Genomic DNA, 24,335 nt, shown 5'->3' on the forward strand with positions numbered 1-24,335 from the left:
ACGGAGTTTTAGACAATGACGCTATATGGTTTGCACATGCAGCCACTTATGGTTTGGTGTGCTTATTCATATACCATATATAAGCCCATTTTTATTCTCATTGGTTTGGAGCATTTTCATTCTCATCTGATTTTTGAGGCATTGATTCTAATCTCTTTAAAAAATGTGTTTGTACAACCATTGAAGAATTTTTTAATTTATTTTTTGCAGGCGATGTTCATATTATTCTCTGTGTATCATCACCTCTGGCGAGCACAGTGGTTAGGGCTCCTTTATCATGGTATGGGGATTGTACCACACCAAAGCAATTTCTGACCTCTGGAAACTGGGGTCCATCCTTCTGGTAAACCATGATTCACACAAGGTGGCAGTGTTGGTAGTTCCATATTGAACGATTCTCTGCCCTCTCCTCTGTGAACTATGGTTTGGGAATGAACAACTATACATTAAAAAGACCTTTGGAACAGTATGATCTAATACTTTAAAGAGCCATTTGTAAATATACTGCTCAAAAAAAAATTTAAGGAACACTTTGAAAACACATCAGATTTCAATGTGGAAAAATATCATGCTACATACTGATATGGACTGGGTAATGTGTTAGGAATGTAAGGATGCCCCATCGTTTGATAAAAATGAAAATGATCAACCTACAGAGGACTGAATTCAAAGACACCCAGAAAATCAAAGTGAAAACATGAATGCAGCAGGATAGTCCATTTTGCTGAAATTTCATTGCAGCAACTCAGAATGGTACTCAGTAGTTTGTATGTCCCCCACGTGCTTATATGCATGCCTGACAATGTCGGGGCATGCTTCTAATGAGACAACGGATGGTGTCCTGGGGTATTTCCTCCCAGATCTGGACCAAGGCATCACTGAGGTGCAACCTGGCGGCGTCGGATGGACTGAAACATGATATCCCAGAAGTGTTCTACTGGATTTAGGTCAGGCGAGTGTGGGGGCCATTCAATGGTATCAATTCCTTTATCCTCCAGGAACTGCCTGCATGCTCTCTCCACATGAGGCCGGGCATTGTCGCGCACCAGGAGGAATCCAGGACCCACTGCACCAGCGTAGGGTCTGAGAATGGATCCAAGGATCTGATCCCGATACCTAATGGCAGTCAGGGTGCCATTGTGTAGCCTGTAGAAGTATGTGCGTCCCTCCATGGATATGCCTCCCCAGACCATCACTGACCCACCACCAAAACAGTCATGCTGAATGATGTTACAGGCAGCATAACATTCTCCACGGCTTCTCCAGACCCTTTCACGTCTGTCATGTGCTCAGGGTGAACCTGCTCTCATTTGTGAAAAGCACAGGGCGCCAGTGGCGGACCTGTCAATTCTGGTGTTCAATGGCAAATGCCAATTGAGCTCTATGGTGCTGGGTAGTGTGCACAGGGCCCACTAGAGGATGTCAGACCCTCAGGCCACCCTCATGAAGTCTGTTTCTGATTGTTTGGTCAGGGACATTCACAACAGTGGCCTGCTGGAGGTGATTTTGTAGGGCTCTGGCAGTGCTCATCCTATTCCTCCTTGCACAAAGGAACAGATACCTGTCCTGCTGATGGGTTAAGGACCTTCTATGGCCCTGTCCAGCTCTCCTAGAATAACTTCCTGTCTCCTGGAATCTCCTCCATGCTCTTGAGACTGTGCTGGGAGACACAGCAAACCTTCTGGCAATGGCATGTATTGATGTGCCATCCTGGAGGAGTTGGACTGCCTGTGCAACCTCTGTAGGGTCCAGGTATCACCTCATGCTACCAGAAGTGACACTGACCCTAGCCAAATGCATAACTAGTTAAAAACAGTCAGGAAAGATGAGTAGGAAAAAAATGTCAGTGGCCTCCACCTGTAAAACCATTCCTGTTTTGGGGATCGGCTCATTGTTGCCCATCTAGTGCACTTGTTGTTAATTACATTAACACCAAAGCAGCTGAAACTGATTAACAACCCCCTCTGCTACTTCACTGACCAGATCAATATCCCAGGAGTTTAATTGACTCTGATTAAAAAGTTTTCAAATTTGTTTTGAGCAGTGTATATACAATGAAGAACACTTGGTGAAGGAGAAAATATATATTTTTTGTTTACATTTTTTCATAGAGCTGCAGTCTTTATGATAACTTTTTCAAAGGCTCTATATATCAGTCTTCCTGCAAACTGCTGGTTTATTTGTATTATTTTGGGTGTGTTATAGCACAGACTTTTGTGTTTGTTATATTTTAATCATGTCCCTTTTTTTTTTTTTTTTCGCATTTTTTTTTCTCATAACCAGTAGATCGTCATCTCAAATAAGATTATTTATAGATTATCATAATATTCTAAGCCATGGTAGGAACAGGAAAACTGTTTAAATATCCTATGTACAAGAAATAATCTTAGAAGAGAGTTCTTATTCACGGCACCAGAAGTGGTTGGCCCTGAGGTTCCAGTGATGAAGATCAAGCCCTGGTCAAGAATATTATTTTTCAATAGTTTAAGAAAAACTGTTTATTTCACTTGTGGAAAGAAGAAAGCTAGAAATGAAGACAGTTTTACACTTGTTTAGTGGTTTCCGATCTGATTACACCTCCAGAACGTAGACTCACTCCATAACTGAACGTAGCAGGAAGCCACACACAAGGGACCACTTGCCCAGACAGGCAATCAGTTTTATATACTACCTCAAGGCAAGCAATGCCAAGTTGCTCAGCTAGCTACAGAGTGGATAGCAAAATGCTTTAGTTCAACGTATCTTAGATACATTAATACCAAACAAGGCATTCAGCACACAGTACAATTCAGGTTGAAAATCCTAAATGCTACAGTAAGATTGCATAGGGACTGGGATGTCAACTTTCTTTGGGGATTTGGGGAAATTTAATCTAGATTTAGCTGTCAACACTTTTTTTTGCTAGTCTGCCTTTCCATTTGCTTGTAGTTCTCACGACAACTTCCTCAGCAACTAAACAAGCAGCTAAAAACTCATAGCTCACATTAAAGAATTACATGCACTGTAGGAAAAAAAAACATGCCCTTTAGAAAAAATACTCCTAGGTTTTCTGCCTGTATGACCCTTACAAATGTGCCTTGTCAACAAATCTCAGAGATTGTATAGAGAATAGTCTTGTTATAGGAATTCCCACTCTTTGAATTATGAATTTTCAAGTCAGCAATTGGTTGGCTCTGAGGAAGAGGCAAGTCCAAGAAACGCGTCAGGCTATTGGATGTCTACACTCCCTATTGCAGACTGTTGACCCAGCTGTTCTTTTATGATGTGCCTTGACTTTATTGTCGTTTGTGAGTATAACACCTGCTTTATTTCTTATAAAACATTTTTTATGGTAATGCACTAGCACTGTGCGCCCTCTGTTTGTTCTTTCCACAAGAGATGGCCATAACTGTGCTCACAGTGGCGTGGGAGCCTCCATGGTTGGATGGTGCGGGGTCCGGTCTCTGGGACTCCGTGTGATTGTGCTCACAGTGGTGTGGTGGGAGTCTTCAGTAGCCATGGATGGATGGTGCAGGCAAGGGTTCAGTCTTTGACTCCATGTCCATGCTGCTCACAGTGGCATGGTGGTAGGAATGTGCGAGCTAGGATCCGATATCCGGGTTGGGACTCGGGAGGCATGCCCACTGCCGTGCTGATGTTCATTCAAACTGACTCACTGTACATGCGCCTGCCTGGTCGAAAATGGCTGAGCATGTCTGAACCCTCTCAGCTTCAGAACTGCACATGCACAGTTCCAAAGTCATCCCGCAGCCATATTTTTTATGGACTGTTGGAAACCCTGCTGTCACCCCTCTGGTGGGTGTCACCTGGGTGTGCTCCGCATCCTCCACACCCCCATAGTGACACCACTGGATTGGAAAAAAAGAATCTTATATCTATGGCCAGATTTAGCATAGGTTTAAATGTAACCCACGATGCAATAATAAAGTTGTCATTACTGACCCTTTTCTGAAAATATTAGTTGCCTAGCTGTCTCTGTCTTCAATACCATTAGTGTTCAAAAGACTAGATTTTAGCTCCATGTTCCCTGCAGGCTGCTCCTGGCAGTCATGTGTGCCAAATGAGACAGAGCTGGTCCTGTCTATTTCTAAAGTCTAACCATGGATTCATAGCCACTCTGACCATGTGACTCCAGCATTTTTCTTTCAAATATCCTTATTATACATGGGTGGAAACAACCTACCCACCACATTCCCCTGCTCTGACCCATTTCTCCCTAATTGAAGGCTTACAATATAACTAAAGGTAAAACATTTTTTCTAGTTTTGGACAGAGTGGAGATGGATTAGAACACCTGTCAGGTTTGTATTGCTTGCTGTGCCCTGTTATGGACATTCAACCTCTCTATTTGTCCTGTTTTTCATTACTACCAAGAGAAAAAGTAAAGGAAAATCTCAAGTTTTAGTCACCAGAACAGGAACACAGGGGAAATCTTCCAATGGCAACTCTTGTTCTAGTGGCCCTGGTGACAAACAGGGACTTCCCCACTTTGGAGGGTTTTTTTCTAACTTCCTATTTTGGCTACAGGACAGAAAGTGAAAGGAAATCTCCCCAATGGGGCAAAGATGGCAAAACAAAAGCTAAAGGTGTTAGACCTTTCTCTCACTCTATCTCAAATGTAAAAGAAACGTTTTGCCTCCAATTCTATTTTGATCATATGAGTGGAGTTACTGACCTGGAACAAACATACAGTCGATGACTTCAGAGTATAGTCAACACTCGTAAACTGCCAATGGATCAGAATGGCAGCCAGGCAACTAGCATTTTTAGTAGGGATCATCAAAGATATCTTCCATATTTTCACACAATAGGTATACTTTCCTAGGACATAACAGTAAATAAGTAGAGAAGACCGTTATTTCTGGGCCCCTGAAGTCCACAGGCCCAATGTGTAAGTGCTCTTCCCATTTATGTACCAGCTGTATGAGTAACTTATATTTCGTACATCATAGATAGCATGGTATTCTATATGTAAAACTCACTTCACAAAGATGATGGCAGTAGTTTTCATTCTAAAATATCACTAGCTTCTGGATAGAATTATCAGCAAGCTATAAAGCATCTATTGAAGAAAACAGGAAAAGAAGCAATTAGAATAGAGAGTAGAGAGAAAATAAAGTGGGTTAAGATAAACTAGAGAAATAGGGGCTTTCAATAGTTAAATGTTAATTCATGCCAGCAATAACAGTTCTACATTTATACACTTTTTTTTGGAAATTTTAAAGTGACTATGTTGCTAGAACCTATTTTTGCTTTCTGCAAGGAAAATGTAAGGTGGGACACAGATGTGGGCCATTGTAGTTCCTCTATCTAACTGCTAATGACCCCATTGGTGGAGTGTGAGCAGTGACTTCAGGTTGAGTGGAAGCCCTATCCTGCTAGAGGGGCACCATGGGATAAATATCTATAGCTTGGTGGGAAGAAAGCAAGGTAGTAGTAACTGTTACTGGAAGAAGTGGTCTTCATATTCGTATTCTTCCTGTTGGACCATCAATGCTTAAGATGTAGTTGGAAATCCTTTACCATGATGAGAGGAGACTTTACAGTTTGGGACCAGGGGCGGACTGACCATTGGGAAATTCAGGCACTGCCCGAGGGCCCGGGGTCGGTAGGGGGCCCCATGAGATGCCCCTGGTACCTTTTTCATAGGCTTTTTTGAGTTTGGGCAAGGACACAGGGGCCCCATGATCCCCTATTGCCCGGGGGCCCCATGAGTTGTCAGTCCCAGGGGCGGACTGACCATTTGGAAACTCGGGCACTGCCCGAGGTCAGTAGGGGGCCCATAAGATGTCCCTGGTACCTTTTTCATAGGCTTTTTTTAGTTTGGGCAAGGACACAGGGGCCCCATGATCCCCTATTGCCCGGGGGCCCCATGAGTTGTCAGTCCGCCCCTGGTCAGTCCACTCCTGTTTGGGACTAATACATCCCCCTGCTTTGGGATGCTGGACTCTGGGACACCCTCTTGTAAGTACCTGCATTACTGAACTCTACTATGGACTGTTTGTAATCTTGAAGTTGTTTGTCATTAACCCTCATCGAAGTCTGACTTTTACATTATGTTATAAATTTAGTAAACTCTTGAAAAGACACTCTTTGGCGTGGACTACTCTTTTCTCTATCCTACTTGGTAATGTCTCCTGTAAACAGCCCTTTGCATTGGGGTCACCATGAGGTCCTTTGTGTGCTAGGGTTAGGACAGTTGTGAGAGTATCCTCGACTGTGCTGGTTAGGCCAAGCTGGGTTGCCCTTCAGGTGATCCCTAAGTGACCAGTTCTGGGATCCTGAGGGCTCTATGCTGAAAGTACTAACCTGGATCAAGGGAATCCACTGTGGTCTAAGTAGGATTGGGTTATATGTTGCATTCCCCTGCTACACAGCAAAAACAATAATTGTTGGCCGCCACTTATGGGTGTGTGAGATGCCTGGTCTACAGCTGAGTGCTGTGGTTCCACCCTCTGAACCCTGTACTGATATTATGGCTGGTGGAAGGAACCAGAGCATATAGGTGACTAGGCATGAATCCAACACTCCCAGAAGTGTCAAATGCTAAATGAATTCAGCAAGCTTAGCTCTGCAAGAAAGTGAAGATTGGCAACATGGGAGGTAGTGGTGGGATAAGTGAGCATAAATTCTGTTCAGGGAGACCTTAGTTTCAAGTTTTTATTCCAGCAACAGAATCACTTTACCATTTTAAAATGAAAATTTAGGAAGAAAAATAATGCACATAAAATAACTCACAAGGCATTTGACCCTCTGGTTAGGCTCCAAGATTTTAGTTTGTTGCTAGCTCAAGCTGTAGTACTGTATGGAAAATGTACACTGTACCACAATCTTAGCACAAGGGGAGAGCAATCCCCACTAAAAATAATTCTCAACTCATATATAATTTATTAGCTCAGCAAAAGAAAACTCAACATGAGAAAAATTGGGGTCACATGTTTCAGGAAGCACAAATTTCATTCACTTTCACACTTGTTAAATAAAGCAGTAAACAATATATTGATCATCGTGCACCAAACTCGCATTACTCAGTCGGATTTCTCCTTTCACTTCCTTAGAAAGCAGGCAGGACATTAAAGTTTCGTTTTTGACTAGTTATCATGGGTCACTGCATTTTGCTTTTACCATATAGAACAGGCCTGCTGGAGACAAAATTCTATCTTGTATTCAGTACCTGTGAGATAGTCTGCACTTTTATGAACAAATGCAATGCAGAAATATAAATATATATCTTTAAACATATACTTTTTACATATAGACATCCTTCTGTGCACAGGAATATACATGTTTAGCCAAAAGATAAGAGTACTTCCAGAACAAAATCCTCTCTCTCCTACCCATATGAAAGTCAGAAAAATCCTACTTCTGCTTAACCTGGGATGGAGGCTTGCATGAAAAGTAAACGTACCCTTTAAGGTCTAACTCTAACCAAAAAAAGTTCTTTTAGTTTTGAATAGAGTGGTGCCTCTGTAAAAATTTGGCTCTAACCCTTCTTTACCGTATCCAAGCAAAATAAAAAATTAAATGTATACCTGTGAACCAGACTGTGGACATTTAAGTGTTCACATATTCATAACAAGCAGTAACAAAGCTTTAGAAAATGCAATCCTGAATCTCTTCAGCTGCTTTTACTGTAAAGTTGTTCATTATCAAAATCCTCAAATGTCACAAAAAGTCTGGTTTCAGTTGGTTTCTAACAGCTTAGAAACATGAGCTGTGTGTTTATATTAAAAGGATGGTAGGCTTCTGAGATTTACTATCTATACAAAATAGCTAACATTTCTTTTCCTCTGTTGTGAAGTTTGAAGATTAATTTCTCCACCATGCCTCTAGCCACAGAGATGAATTGGGGCTCTAGTAAAGTGCTCATACTGCTTGTTCTTAATTTGTAAATACTTTAGTGTGCACAGTCTGGTCACAGGGTTTTACTTTAAGGTAAACTGTCATAAACCTGAACAAATAAAACTGAGCACAGGATACAAAATGCATGAGTGGAAGTTACCTTCTGACATTGCGGGGTTTATTTACTAAAGCTGGAGAGTCCAAAATCAGACTCCCTTCTGCATAGAAACCAATCAGCTTCTAACCTCAGCTTGTTCAATGAAGCTTTGGCAATGAAACCTGGAAGCTGATTGGTTTCTATGCAGAAGGGAGTCTGATTTTGGACTCTCCAGCTTTAGTAAATAAACCCCTGCATGTCAAAATGATCTGTACATTCAAATAAAAAGAAGGGTCAATGTACATGCAAATCTCGACCATTTCTGTAAAAATTATTATTTTCCTTTCTCCCTCTTACCTCACAAGACTATTTTCCAGTGAAGCAATTCATCCCAGCAAAGCCCAATTCCTAGGCTATATATATATAAAAATAAAAAAATAAAGTAGACTTGGGCTCTAAGGTCCAATACTGGACAGGGTGGCCCAAACTAAGAATTTGCAACAAAAATGTAAGATGTGTTTGCTATTTTAGTAGCCTACAGTTGCAAGAAAAAGTATGTGAACCCCTTGGGATTACGTGGAGTTTTGCATGAATTGGGCATAAAATGTGCTCTGAACGTCATCTAAATCACAACAATAGAAGAACACAGTCTGCTGAACATAATACTACACAAACATTAGATGTTGCCATGGTTTAATTGCACATAACATGTAAACATTCACAGTGCAGGGAGGAAAAAGTATGTGAACCTTTAGACTTAATAACTGGTTGACCCTCCTTTGGCAGCAATCACCTCAACCAAACATTTCCTGTAGTTGCAGATCAGACCTGCACAACGATCTGGAGTAATTTTGGACCACTCCTCTTCACAAAACTCTTTCAGTGTAGCAATATTCTTGGGATGTCTGGTGTGAATCGCTCTCTTAAGGTCATGCCACAGCATTTCAATCGGGTTGAGGTCAGGACTCTGACTGGGCCACTCCAGAAGGCGTATTCTGTGCTGTTGCAGCCATTGTTTTGTTGAATTACTTGTATGCTTTGGGTCTTTGTTCTTTTGAATCACCCATCCTCTGCGGAGCTTCAGTTGGTGGACAGATGGTCGTACGTTTTCCTGCAAAATGTCTTGATAAACTCTGGAATTCATTTTCCCATCAATGACAACAATCCGTCTAGGCCCTGAGGCAGCAAAGCAGCCCCAAACCATGATGCTCCCTCCGCCATGTTTTACAGTGGGGATGAGGTTTTGATGTTGGTGTGCTGTGCCTTTTTTTCTCCACACATAGTGTTGTGTGTTCTTCCCAAACAACTCAATCTTGGTTTCATCTGTCCACAGTATATTTTGCCAGTAGTGCTGTGGAACATCCAGGTGCTCTTTTGCAAACTTCAAACGTGCTGCAATATTCTTTTTGGACAGCAATGGCTTCCTCCATGGTGTCCTCCCATGTACTCCATTCTTGTTTAATGTTTTCCTTATTGTAGGTGTGTCAACAAAAATGTTAGCATGTGCCAGAGATTTCTGTAGGTCTTTAGCTGACACTCTGGGATTCTTCTTTACCTCATGCAGCATTCTGCACTGTGCTCTTGCAGTCATTTTTACAGGACGACCACGCCTAGGGAGAGTAGCAACAGTGCTAAACTTTCTCCATTTGTAGACAGTCTGTCTTACCGTGGGCACATGAACATCAAGGCTTTTGGAGATACTTTTGTAACCCTTTCCAGCTTCATGCAAGTCAACAATTCTGGATTGTAGGTCTTCTGAGAGCTCTTTTCTGCGAGGCATGGTTCACATCAGACAGTGCTTCTTGAAACCAGTAAACCCAAAACAGGTGTGTGTTTTTTAAGGGCAGGACAGCTGTCAGCAACACATCCAATATCATCACACTGATTGGAGTCAAGGTTGGCTCACTCCTGGCTCCAATTAGCTCTGGGAGAAGTCATTAAGCTAGGGCCTCACATACATTTTCCTCCCTGCACTGTGAATGTTTACATGTTATGTGCAATTAAACCATGGCAACATCTAATGTTTGTGTAGTATTATGTTCAGCAGACTGTGTTCTTCTATTGTTGTGACTTAGATGACGTTCAGAGCACATTTTATGCCCAAATCATGCAAAACTCCACGTAATCCCAAGGGGTTCACATACTTTTTCTTGCAACTGTATATCTTTTGATTCACAGATCACGCTGACATTCAGTGAATGTAAACAATTCTTACACATTTTTGTATCATATGTTTCATTTGAATTGTCCAAGTGTGTGACAAGTTTACTGTTAGCATATTAAAACTCTTTAAATACAAATTGAACTGTACACATATACATATCTTCTGTGATTTCAATAACTATATTAGACTGCTGTGTTGTATTAGACAGGGCTTTTTTGACAGTAGAGAACAAGATCTTCTGCCTATAGCAACAAATCCAACTATTAATTTCAACACAGCAGGTGAAAATAAAAGAAGTATTGGATTGGCTACTATAGGCAAGACTATTTTGCCTTCATACAATTTAATTGCTTAGACTGTATCTTAAAGCGACTCTATCTAAAATAAACGTTCCAAAAAAGGGTCTTCTACAAAGAAGATTCCTCTCCCACACCCTGAAGACATTTTTGGATGTGTGAGTTTCCTAGTTCCAGTGGTTGAACCCACTGGCCTCTACATTACTACTTTGACCTGTAGTGACGTTTGTAGGTCACCTGGGGACCATTGGAGGGGGACCATGAGTTTGACACTCTTGGATGTATAAGATTCTGAAGAGTCAGCGGTTTCTCTTTAATATATGGGAGTTTGGCGTTGTGGGTGGCAGGATAGCAGGGCAGACGTCAGAAATTTTGGGGCCCCTTACACAAATTTAGGCCTGGGCCTTCAACCCACCCCCCTTACCCCCGGGCCTGACCACCAACATTCCCCAGGGCCCTGCCTTATTGAATCCTCCAGTGCCAGCCTCAATAAGAAAAATAAAAAGCTTTATTCCTTCAGGTTACCCTTGCACATGGAAGCACTTGGGTGCTCAGTAAAAGAACATACTGAGCAGCCAAATCAAGCTCTGGTGTCCACTCCATTAACCACTTAAGCTCCAGAAGATTTTAATCCCTTCATGACCAGGCCATTTTTTTCTATTCAGCACTGAGCTACTTTAACTAGCAATTGTGCGGCCATGCATCACTGTACCCACATCAAATTTATATAATTTTTTTCCCCCACAGCTTTTTTGGTGATATTTGATAACCACTGGTTTTAATTTTTTTATTATATAAACAAAAAAAGACTGAAAATGAATAAATAAATAAATAAAAATATCAGCGACATATAGCAGGACTGCAAAGGTGTTGTGGACAATCTGACACTAACTGACACTTGTAGGAACTGGCTAACTGACATCACCAGTGACACTAATACAGTGATGAGCACTAATAATATACATGGTCATGGTACTAATGACACTGGCTGGGAAGGGGTTAACATTTAGGGGCAATCAAAGGGTTAACTGAGTGCCTAGCAAGTGTTAATGTGTTAACTGTGTGGTGTTTTCACTAAGCAATGTGCCGGTTCTTATTCTCTGCTTTGCATGAAGACAAAAATCATCACTTCGCCGCTGTCAATAGAGAGCTCTGTGTTGTTTATCAACACAGAGCTCTCTCCTGTCATTCGCTCTGCCAATCAGCAGGGCTCAACCATAAATCATTGGCAGGGGACCTGGTCATCGGCATGTGTTGGGGTGAATGACAGCACAGCCAGGGAGGCAGGCGTGTGCACACCCCCTACCCGTAAACCCTGCCACTTGCCCTTAGCAGGGCTAACTGTAAAAAAGAACTACATGCTCGAAACTGCATGTCATGGGTGTCAGGTAATATGATTTGCACATCCCTGTATTTGTATGTGGTATGGTAAGTTCAATGGAGGTAGGAGAACATTTCCCAGGTCTGCTCTGCCTGCCTAGATCACAGTGCCCCCCCAGGTGACATTGGCCCTGTACCCAGATCCCTGCCCATCTACACCACTATCATCTGTATAACCCCTCCCCCCCAACCTGCATTATTGCCCTATCTCTTCTATCCCCCCCTTCCCCTCCTGAAAGCTGCCCCATGGATCACCTGCAAAGATTTCATTTTCTTCCTAAAAGTGTTATGATGGTGAGACTTCATTCATTTCCAAGGGACTTGGGAGCTGCAAAGCAAGCTGAGCTTAAACACACATTTCTGCTAAATTTATGGAGAGGACTAAGAGGATAAAACATATAGTACAGAGATGGAGGTATGTGGCAGGCATTGTGCAATGGAAGGATCAGGGGCAGGAACAGATAAATCCATCTGTTAATGCTTCTCATCAGCAATCACTAGAAATAAAAAGTAAGATCATCCTGGTTACTTACTGCCTAGCTGGCTCCCTACACGTGTCTCCACTGCAGCTTTCCCGACATGGGGTCTCCTCACACAACGAAGAGCTGAATCTCTGTAGCTGTGTGATCTACTGTGTCTGTGTACACGTGGCAGTCACAACTAGAGGAAACAGTGGGGGCAGAACAAGGCAACAACCCAATAGTTGGGGCCTGTCACCTGGGCCCCCTACATATGTGTGGGCTGCCCCACCCGTGATGGTGGCCCTGCAAGAATAGTATTGTCTTCTATGCAAAGGAACCACTTTTGAGACTTTTATTTTAGTGACAAGTTGCTTTAAATTAGTTTAATTGTTTCTTAATTTTTTTTTATGAAAAGTCACACTGAAGTGTTCAAATTGTCTCACTTACATGGTTTGTTAAAAAGTCAGTCCTCCAAAACCGTATTTCAGTCTTTGGTAAGTGCTGGAAACCTAAACTAAGAGTTTCTTATATGTTTCATGGACTCTGTTGAGGTTGTTCCCGGGTTTGCACACCTGCTGAGTCCATTATGTGTTTTTACTTTTCCTGTTGGATGTTTTAATTTGAATATATCAGAATGCAACTGTAAGAGCTGGTAAGGGTGGCCGAGAACATCTAAGACTCCAAGGTGGACAGGCATAGTCAGGAATAGCAGGGAGATCTTGCTGTATCCAAGGCAGACAAGAAACACTGGGGCTGACTCAGGCTCCATCTATAACTAAAATATCAATTTAGGTGCAATTGCCCCTATAAGGGGTATACAACCTTGTTCCTGTTCAGTGTGCTTATGTTACTTTGCTGTCATCTCCATAAGGACCAGTAAGAAGGGAACTGGATTGAAGTAGCTAGAAAGGACCGCTACTTACATACAAGTCATATAAACTACACATTGATTTGTAACAGTTGGATTGTACTACTCCACCTCAACCAGCCTAAATAGTTAATTTTCTATCACCCATTTTTTTGCTAATTTGTTGTTTAGGGCAACTAAGACAGTTCTTATTTCAGACCATATGGTAGGTTTGGCCTATGTTTCCTTATAATAAAACAGATTATAGGTGAAAGTGCGGCACTTACACAATTCATCATAGGGCACTTTTAGAGTAAGCCAAGGGGAGTCTTTGACCTCGTTGCTTCAAATATAGTCATATGTTTTAGCACTGATGTCACCACTGATAAAAGAAAATATAACATACAAATATGCACGTCACTGTTAAGATATTCACATGTCATAAATGTGTTTAAAACATGAGCAGATTGATCTTTTTCACTGGGTCTATGGGAAGCCAAAAATTCTCCATCCAATCAATTTTAGGTGCTACACAACCATATCAACTGTCCTGTGCAAGGTCTGTTTAGTTTGCTAGCAAATGCCTATATCCTATAGAAAAGGCCATACAGAACATATGCATGGCAAAATAAATAAAAAATCGTGCCATTCAGGTCTCTGTCATACAAGAAGACTAATTTAAAATGCACAGCGACACTTGAAAAATAATCAGTAATAGACTTCTGCAAGAATTCAAACTACTATTATAGTAATTTGAACCTAAACATTTGTGGCTGATACTCTTTACCAAAAAACTCCACCAAAGTATGGCGTGGGTTGGGGTTTGTACTCACCAGCCCACCCTGTTCAACTAACCAATGTAACCAGCCAGTGATAATGCAAACTCGGCTGAAGAGCCAAACAGGACTTGCATGGATAGAATTGGATTTGGGGCAGATCCCACCCAGTCATACTCCCCTCCCCCCCAAAAAGGAAAATACATATTAAGTGGTGTTCTGCTGTAATACATAGATACACATAGTTGCATTTATACAATATGTACTGTATGCAAAACTTCATACACTTTATGTACAGAATTACACTCTCTGTGTAAGCACTCATGGACCAGTCTATATACATGTATTTGTACAAATATTTCTATACATATGGTCATTCCAAAAGGACAATATATGGTCAAAAGCTTTTGGACACCTGACTGTCACAGCTATTATATGGCCAAAACTATGCTGACACCGCTCTAAATATTGAGTTAAGACATATCCAATGAAGAGTGGAGAGGCGCGAAACCTATGAAAAGTTTGTCTATTTGTAATTCAGCTAAACCATTTAAATATTTTCAAACATCTGAAATGTTGAATTTCTGGAGCACAAGTTCCACTGAAGACAATATAAAAAGCAACACATGCAAAATTGTTTTGGGAAGCTTTTAGCAGTCCTGTTGAAGAGATAAATAGGCCAAAAAAAAACCCAGCCTGAGCTACTTTGATGAAGGATACTAAGAAAGAAGGCTTGGGATCTTGTGGCACTGGAAGTCAAGCTAAGGGTGCCCAGATGACAGCAGGAGCACATAAAAGGCAGAACAAGCCTCTAAAGCAGTCTTTGGTCCCTTTGCAAATCCAAACAGCAAAGATTACACTAAAATTTGGATTAAGATGTGACCTACCAAATCCATGACCTTGAAACCATATTTAATGTCATCTAAAATTCAGGACAACTCCAGTGAAGGGCACTGTTAATGCTACAGCATACAAGGACAGTTTAGATAATTGTGAGGTTACAACCTTCTGGCAAAAGTTTGAAAAAGGCCCTTTTTTGTTTCAGCATGACTGAGCACTTGTGAATAAAGTCAGCTCCATAAAGACATGGTTTGACAAGTTTGGTGTGGAGGAACCCGAGTATCCTGTACCAGAGACCTGACCCAACTTTACTGTACACCTAATGAAATGGAATGTCAATTGCAAGTGACCTCATGAACTTTCTTTTGGATGAATGGGAACAAATTCCAAAATCTTGTGGAAAGTTTTCCCAGAAGAGTGAAAGCTATTAAAGATGCAAGACAGGGAGGGGTCAATGTCATATTAATGCCCATGGTTGTGGAATGGTATGCCCAACAAGCTCATATAGTTGTGATGGTCAGGTGTCCACAAACTCCTGGTCATATAGTGTATATATGTACACTTTGCTCTGCGTATAACACAGATAAAGGACTTTAAATAAGCTGCAGTCATGACAGCCGACAGCATCGTAAGATTTTGCTGGCTTCTTCCTCTTCTTCAGATGTAGCTTTTAGCCGTAAAATTGGGGGATCCCCACTAGTGGGTGTATAATACACAGGCGTACCATTGGAACACCATGGGGGTGTGCCAGGATCACTAGAGTAGTCTACATTGCCAGACCCAAGCAACTCACTGGTACTCCGTGCGAGGTACCTGCTCTGTTTTGCTGCCATTCTCTGCCGCTTCAGCTCAGAAAGCGTAAGCGGGGCCTGGTCCATGATGCTGCTCCACATAGGGCTTTGTGTATATGAGGAGAGGGAGTGGTTGGAGCTGCCATTGGAAAGGGGGGTAGGGACTGGTGAGTCAGCAATGGTTTGAGAACAATAAAAAGGAGGGACTGGAGAGCAGAAACCATTATGGTATTGAGCTTCTGGAAAGTTATCATGATTTCCTCGAATCGGGTCAGGGTCCAAGGGTTTACTCTGTAAAGACAAACATCAAAAACACTGTTATGCTGCTGTCACTGAATAGATTACTATTTTACTTCTTACCATTCATCATTTATTTCTATAGATACTATATAAAATAGATTATATAAAAGGGTTACTATTCTATTAACATTCTTCTTTTCTGCTGGAAAATGCCTGTATTATAGTTTGGAGGTGCTGCATTAAAGCTGAACTCCAGCAAAGAAGTTGAGTACACATTAACAATTGGATAACATATACATGGACTGTAATGGGGAGGAATTGTAATCCAGTTTAGCCCATTTTGTGATCCTGCTGGGATCAGGGGTGGACTGACCATTTGGAAACTCGGGCACTTCCCGAGGGCACGGAGTCAGTAGGGGGCCCCATGAGATGCCCCTGGTACCTTTTTCATAGGCTTTTTTTAGTTTGGGCAAGGACACAGGGGCCCCATGTTCCCCTATTGCCCAGGGGCCCCATGAGTTGTCAGTCTGCCCCTGGTTGGGATACAACCCTGTTGGACAGCAAAGCTGGCCCCTTGAACTGACCTGAGACAGTGGTTTCCCAGAGTCCAGCTTTAATAATTTAAACTTTTACTGATTTATTTAATTAGTAAAAATTATGCTAAATATGTATCAGCCTAGGTCTGTGTTTTGTTGTATTTAAATGCACTTTTGGCACAAGCTTTAGGGCCTTTTTACATTAGTGTGCTGTACACACATATAACGCACCCCCGGCAGAGACAGTGTGGGAGGCACTGGGAGCAAAGCTCGCTGCCACGCTGGAGTGATCATACAGAGGAGTAAGTGGGTGGAGAGGCAGGCAGGCAATACAGCTCAACTTTGGCTGCAGCCTGAGAGAGCGGAAGGCAGAGTGACCTGCACTCTGCTAAGCCTCTTCCTGCAGACCGGAAGCTTTTTTTGGTGCCACTGAGCCAGTGAAATCGCTGTGCAGCAGAGGTGTGGAGCAAATCGACTGTGTAGGAGACAAGTCTCTGTGGAGACAAATTTTTAGCCTTTTTTTGGTAAATTAATTGACAATGTTGCTGATTGGGAATTTGCAGTGCCTGTGACTGTCTTTTTGCTGGACTGGGCTATTTCTTTGTTGGATTGAACGATCTGTTATCTGGATAGGGGCTTTTTATTGCTGGATATGGGCCTCTCTCTTTCCTGGATATGGGGATATCTCTTCCCTGGATTTGTGGCTGTCTGTTTGCTAGATATAGGGCTGTCTATTGTGGGATATGGGCCTGTCTCTTTGCTGGATATGGGGATGCCTCCTTGCTGGATATGGGCCTGTCTCTTTGCTGGATATGGGCCTGTCTCTTTGCTGGATATGGGCCTGTCTATTTGCTGGATATGGGGCTGCCTCTTGCTGGATATGGGCCTGTCTCTTTGCTGGATATGGGCCTGTCTCTTTGCTGGATATGGGCCTGTCTCTTTGCTGGATATGGGGCTGTCTCTTGTGGGATATGGACCTGTCTTTTTCTGGATATGGGGTTGTCTATTTGCTGGATATGGGCCTGTCGCTTTGCTGGATATGGGGATGTCTCTTGCTGGAGATGGGCCTGTCTCTTTCCTGAAGATGAGCCTGTCTCTTTACTGGAGATGGTCCTGTCTCTTTGCTGGATATGGGGATGTCTCTTTGCTGGATATGGGCCTGTCTTTTTTCTGGATATGGGGTATGTCTATTGCTGGATATGGGCCTGCCTCATTGCTGGATATGAGGGATGTCTATTGCTGGATATAGGTCTGTCTCTTTGCTGGATACGGGCCTGTCTCTTTGCTGGATATGGGCCTGTATCTTTGCTGGATATGGGACGTGCTGTCTCTTTGCTGGATATGGGGCTGTCTCTTGTGGAATAAGGTCAGTATCTTTGGTGAATATGAGGCTGTCTCTTTGCTGGATATGGGGTTGTCTCTTGCTGGATATGGGGATGTCTCTTTGCTGGATATGGTCCTGTCTCTTTGCTGGATATGGGGTATGTCTATTGCTGGATATGGGCCTGTCTCTTTGCTGGATATGAGGGATGTCTATTGCTGAATATAGGTCTGTCTCTTTGCTGGATATGGGCCTGTCTCTTTGCTGGATATGGGCCTGTATCTTTCCTGGATATGGGACGGGCTGTCTCTTTGCTGGATATGGGGCTGCCTCTTGTGGAATAAGACCTGTATCTTTGGTGAATATGAGGCTGTCTCTTTGCTGGATATGGGGCTGTCTCTTGCTGGATATGGGGCTGTCTATTGCGGGATATAGACCTGTATTTTTCTGTATCTGGGTCTGTCTCTTTGCTGGATATGGGGATGTCTCTTGTTGGAGAAGGACCTTTCTCTTTGCTGGAGATGGACCTTTCTCTTTGCTGGAGATGGACCTGTCTCTTTGCTGGATATTGGGATGTCTCTTTGCTGGATATGGGAATGTCTCTTTGCTGGATATGGGCCTGTCTCTTTGCTGGATATGGGGTATGTCTATTGCTAGATATGGGCCTGACTCTTTGCTGGATATGAGGGATGTCTATTGCTGGATATAGGTCTGTCTCTTTGCTGGATATGGGGATGTCTCATGCTGGATATAAGACTCTTTGCTGGATATGGGGGATGTCTTTTTGCTGGATATGGGGATGTTTCTTTGCTGGATGTGGAACTGTCTCTTTGCTGGATATGGAGCTGTCTCTTTGCTGGATGTGGGGCTGTCTATTTACTGGATGGGGCTGTCCCTCTGCTGGACTTTGCTGTCTGCTAGGTTGGGCTAGCTGTTTGCTAGATGGGGACATCTCTCTTGCTGGATATGGGTCTGTCTCTTTGCTGGATATGAGCCTGTCTCTTTGCTGGATATGGGGCTGTCTTTTTGCTGGATATGGGGATGTTTCTTGCTGATTATGGGCCTGTCTCATTGCTGGATATGGGCTGTCTTTTTTCTATATATGGGGCTGTCTGCTGGATTGGGCTAGCTGTTTGCTGGATGGGGATGCCTCTTGCTGGATATGGGCCTGTCTCTTTTCTGGATATGAGGATGTTTCTTGCTAGATATAGGCCTGTCTCTTTTCTGGATATGGGGCTGTCTCTTTGCTGGATATATGAGGATGTATTCTTGCTGGATATGGGGATGTCTCTTGATGAATATGAGCATGTCTCTTTGCTGGATATGGGCCTGTCACTTTGCTGGATATGGGCCTGTCTCTTTGCTGGATATGGGCCTGTCTCTTTGCTGGATATGGGGATGTCTCTTTGCTGGATATGGGGATGTCTCTTGCTGGTTATGAGCCTGTCTCTTTGCTGGATATGGGCCTGTCTCTTTGCTGGATATGGGAATGTCTCTTTGTTGGATATTGGGTTGTCTCTTGCTGGATATTGGGCTGTCTTTTTGCTGGATATGGGGGATGTCTCTTGCTGGATATGGGGCTGTCTGTTTGCTGGATATTGGACTGTCTCTTGCAGAATATGGGTCTGTTGAAATCATCTGGAAGTGTCTCTGAGCTTACTTTGGTTAGCGCTGGATATTTCTAATAATTTGTGCATTTTACTACATTGCTTTTTATTAACAATTTCTATACACATTACTTGAATATTTGCCCACTCACAAAGAAATGATCAGTCTAAAAATCGAATGGTAGGTGTATTGTAACACTGAGAGACAGAATAGCAACAAAAAATTCAAAAGAAATGCATGTCTAACAAATTCTGCACTGATTTGCATGTTCATGAGGGAAATAAGTATTTGATCCCCTTCACAAAACAGATTAAGGTCTGGAGACTGGCTAGGCCACTCCAGGACCTTAATGTGCTTCTTCTTGAGCCACACCTTTGTTTCCTTGGCCGTGTGTTTTGGGTCATTGTCATGCTGGAAAACCCATCCACGACCCATTTTCAATGCCCTGGCTGAGGGAAGAAGGTTCTCACCCAAGATTTGATGGTACATTGCCCTGTCCATCGTCCCTTTGATGCGGTGCAGTTGTCCTGTCCCCTTAGCAGAAAAACACCCCCAAAGCAGAATGTTTCCACCACCATGTTTGACAGTTGGGATGGTGTTCTTGGGGTCATAGGCATCATTCCTCCTCCTCCAAACATGGCGAGTCGAGTTGATGCCAAAGAGCTTGATTTTGGTTTCATCTGACCACAACAATTTCAACCAGTCCTCCTCTGCATCATTCAGATGTTCAGTGGCAAACTTCAGATGGGCCCGGACATGTGCTTTCTTGAGCAGAGGGACCTTGCGGGCACAGCAGGATTTCAATCCTTGTCGGCATAGTGTGTTACCAATTTTTTTCTTGGTGACTGGTCCCAGCTTCCTGTAGATCATTGACAAGATCCTCAAGTGTAGTTCTGGGATGATTCCTCACTGTTCTCATGATTATTGACACTCCAAGAGGTGAGATCTTGCATGGTGCACCTGACCTAGGGAGACTGACAGTTGTTTTGTATTTCTTCCATTTGCGAATGATTGCACCAACTGTTGTCACTTTCTCACCAAGCTGATTGTGGATGGTTTGGTAGCCCAGTCCAGCCTTGTGTAGGTCTACAATTTTGGACAGCTCTTTGGTCTTTGCCATGGTGGAGAGTTTGGAATCTGATTGATCGCTCCTGTGGACTTTTATACAGATAACAAAATGAGATTATCAGCACACCCTTTAAGAGTCTGCTTCTAATCTCAGCTTGTTACCTGTATGAAAGACACCTGGTAGCCAGAAATCCTGCTGAATGATAGAGGATCAAATACTTATTTCCCTCATTTCCCTCATGAACATGCAAATCAGTGCATCATTTGTTAGACATGCATTTCTTTTGAATTTTGTGTTGCTATTCTGTCTCTCAGTGTTACAATACACCTACCATTCGATTTTTAGACTGATCATTTCTTTGTGAGTGGGCAAACATTCAAAATCAGCAGGGGAGCAAATACTTATTTCCTTCACTGTAGTACTATTAATCCCTGTGGATAATTTTTCTAATGGAAAACAAAATGTAGCTAGCAGGGTTTTCTTTTTTTTTTCAAAACACACCAGACTGGAATGCCTAGATGTGGACTGTATCCTATTATTCCATTCAATGCACCATTTCCACCGTGTGGTAGAATCTTATGAGCAGAGCCAAGGTTTGCCTTTAACAACTTGTACATAACATAATACTTAGGGACATATTATAAAGCAGTGAATGGGACATTCACCAAATATTCACCGCAGGTGCATATGTTTTGAGTTATATCCAATCATTCACCACCAGTAAATGTTTGTCTTATTCACCACTTTATAAATATGCACCTTAGATATACTTCACGGGAAGAAGGGGATAAACTATGTCTTTATGTTGCTAGAAGTTTTTCCTTAGTGACCATTAGAGGGAGCTGTTTCTCTGTATTCTGGGATCACTTTGAACAATTTTGGACACCCAATGGGGTAGCCAATACTCAAGTAATACTGTCATACTAGTTGCAGAAGTACGTCTATTCGGTAAATGATAAAAATGCAAAAATAACAACACTGTGGTTTAAAAAAAATGTGTGTGTATGTAAGGTGTGGGTGTGTGTGTGTGTGGGGAGTTGTGATATGGGGTGTATGGATATGGATGAATGGTTGGACAATATAGATTATTATTGTTATTAAGCGTGTTCCGACATGTTTTAACTTGCACTCATCTGGGTTGCAGACAGGGGTGGACTGACAACTCATGGGGCCCCCGAGCAATAGGGGATCATGGGGCCCCTGTGTAATTGCCCAAACTCAAAAAAGCCTATGAAAAAGGTACCAGGGGGCCCACTACTGACCCCGGGCCCTCGGGCAGTGCCCGAGTTTCCAAATGGTCAGTCCGCCCCTGGTTGCAGACACAGATTTGATTTCAGGAAAATCCACTGAGACAACGAAACTGCACAGTGTTCTGGAAAACAAATTCCAGGATGTTTCTGGCAGTGGCACAGTCATCTAATGGAGTGCAATTTTGCACAAGGGGACTGCTTTGAAGCTGACAACAGCCGCTAGTATATAGGTAAGTAAACCTTTTTATTTTTTTTTTACAGTCCATTACAGGAATTATAAATATATATATATATATACTCTGTGTATATATATATATATAATTTATTTCAGGTACTTATATAGCGCCGTCAATTTACGCAGCGCTTTATACATATATATTGTACATTCACATCAGTCCCTAACCCTCAAGGGGCGTTCAATCTAAGGTCCCTAACTCACATTCATACATACACATACTAGGGACAATTTAGACAGAATCCAATTAACCTACCAGCATGTCTTTGGAGTGTGGGAGGAAACCAGAGTACCCGGAGGAAACCCACGCAGGCAAATTGAGAACCTGCAAACTCCAGGCAGGTGGTGCTGGCTAGGATGCGAACCAACGACCCTAGTACTGCCAGGCGGATGTGTTAACCATTTAGCAACTGTGCTGCATATATATATATATATATATACATACATACATACACACATACATATATACAGTGTTCAGCATAAATGAGTACACTCCTTTTGAAAAGTAAGATTTTAATCAATATTTCAATGAACACAAGAACAATTTCCAAAATTTTGAAAAAACTGAGTTTTATAGAACATTTGGAGGGCAAGTGGGGTAACGCCCTTTTATAATTAACTGTCTGCTGGACACCTGTTTAATGAATAGTTAGACTCACCTGTAGTTGAATTCTTGTTATTTAGGATTTTGTTGTCTAAAATTTAGCTTTGCTCCTAAAACTTTCATTGGGGTGTATTCGTTTTGGCAACATAGTCTTGAATTAATTTGTTAGGAAAAATACTTTTTCGGTGTGTGCAAATTAAAAAATCTTGTTTGAAATCAATAGCCCGCATTTGTGGGAGTATTTTGTAGTACAGTGTCCCATAGAAAATTTTGATTCTGAAAGAAAAGTAAGCCCGGGTTAACATATGTGCGGTGTATCGCATGTGATTCGCACAGGAACCGCACTGCATTTCTGTACAAATCACATGTGATTTGTATGCGGTGCAATTGGAGCCATACATTTTGTATGGCTCTATTCACACTGCACCCACACCAAAAACGTTCAGGACCCTTTTTTGGGTCCGCACTAGAATCAGATCGCATGGGTATTCACACCTATTCGCCCCACGTTTTGCAGACCGCTTTCAAGGTGTTAACTTAAAATACACACCCACAGCGGTTCACATGAACGGGGTGCCAAATCTGAAAACGCTGCGAATTCTGCACCGCATCAGTGTGAACCCATGGCTGAAGATTTTCTGCCAAATCTGTTGGAATGTACTAATTTATGCTGAGCACTGTATACACACTATATAAATATATATAATATAATATACACTCACCGGCCGCTTTATTAAGTACACCCATTCAATTGCTTGGTGACACAAATTGCTAATCATCCAATCACATGGCAGCAACTCCATGCATTTAGGCATGTAGACGTGCTGAAGACGACTTGCTGAAGTTCAAACCGAGCATCAGAATGGGGAAGAAAGGGGATTTAAGTGACTTTGAATGTGGCGTGGTTGTTGGTGCCAGACGGACTGGTCTGAGTATTTCAAAAACTGCTGATCTACTGGGATTTTCGCAAACAACCATCTCTGGGGTTTACAAAGAATGGTCCGAAAAAGAGAAAATATCCAGTGAGTGTCAGTTGTGTGGATGAAAATGCCTTGTTGAGGTCAGAGGAGAATGGGCAGACTGCTTGCTGCGACATTCAGATGGTAGGGTCATAATTTGGCGTAAACATGAAAGCATGGATCCATCTTGCCTTGTCCTCAATGGCTCAGGCTGGGGGTGGTGATGTAATGGTGAGGGGGCTATTTTCTTGGCACTAGCAAGGTGTACCTAATAAAGTGGCCAGTGAGTGTATATAGTCTATATATTATATCAAAGTATAAGTATAATGGTGCCACTTTGTTTCTACACATTGCTTACTATGACAGCCTGATTCCACATACAATGACAGCTGCCATCTGTCACATAGCGGTATGCTAACAGTGACAGTGCATGTGATGATGTCATCACCTTGTGTACTGAACACTCAGTTCTGCACTGAAGTCCCCACACATGGCTGCGCCAGTATACCCATGGACCTGATTACTCAGCCATACAAATAATTCTCCACATAATGAGGTCTTCAGATGTAATTATCAGAGACACTTTAACTGTTCCAGAGCTGTACCCCCACACGCTATTATTCTAGCTTGATTTTCCCACTTATGAGTAAACCTACACTGTGCTTGTTATCATGACTCAGCATTGACTTACATGGACCTGGAGTTATATGTGATGCAACTGATTCAGGCCTACTTATGATAAACAACTATTTTCTATAAAATCCCTCAGCACCCACTCCTAGTTCCTAAGCAAATGTAACCTGGAATCCACCCACCCCAGTGCATACTTACCTTTCTGTGATTGCATACTCTATGCAGAAATCTTCTCTGGCACAGGATGCACTTGCAGTTACTCCTCATAGATTTAAATGGCACCGAACTCCTAGCGTCCCTACCAGGGGTGGACTGACAACTCATGGGGCCCCCGGGCAATAGGGGATCATGGGGCCCCTGTGTCCTAGCTCACACTCAAGTCACAC

General features: G+C 42.5%; 1 protein-coding gene and 1 long non-coding RNA gene across 3 annotated transcripts in view; one reads left to right on the forward strand and one right to left on the reverse strand.

The window, feature by feature from the left end:
* The window catches only part of LOC149465790 (uncharacterized), a 98,760-nt gene that overhangs the window by 22,050 nt on the left and 52,375 nt on the right, over positions 1-24,335 (forward strand). The window lies entirely within an intron of this gene.
* Positions 11,161-24,335, reverse strand: part of PPP1R16B (protein phosphatase 1 regulatory subunit 16B) — a 90,012-nt gene continuing 76,837 nt past the window's right edge. Inside the window, exon 11 of the mRNA XM_089673305.1 lies at positions 11,161-15,785. Within this exon, the coding sequence (XP_089529431.1) occupies positions 15,312-15,785 (474 nt within the window). The 3' untranslated portion in view covers positions 11,161-15,311. The remainder of the gene's footprint in view (positions 15,786-24,335) is intronic.

Source organism: Staurois parvus, unplaced genomic scaffold (genome assembly GCF_062004578.1).
Source record: "Staurois parvus isolate SC_StPar_1 unplaced genomic scaffold, SC_StPar_1.0 ptg000137l, whole genome shotgun sequence".
Lineage (NCBI taxonomy): Eukaryota > Metazoa > Chordata > Amphibia > Anura > Ranidae > Staurois > Staurois parvus.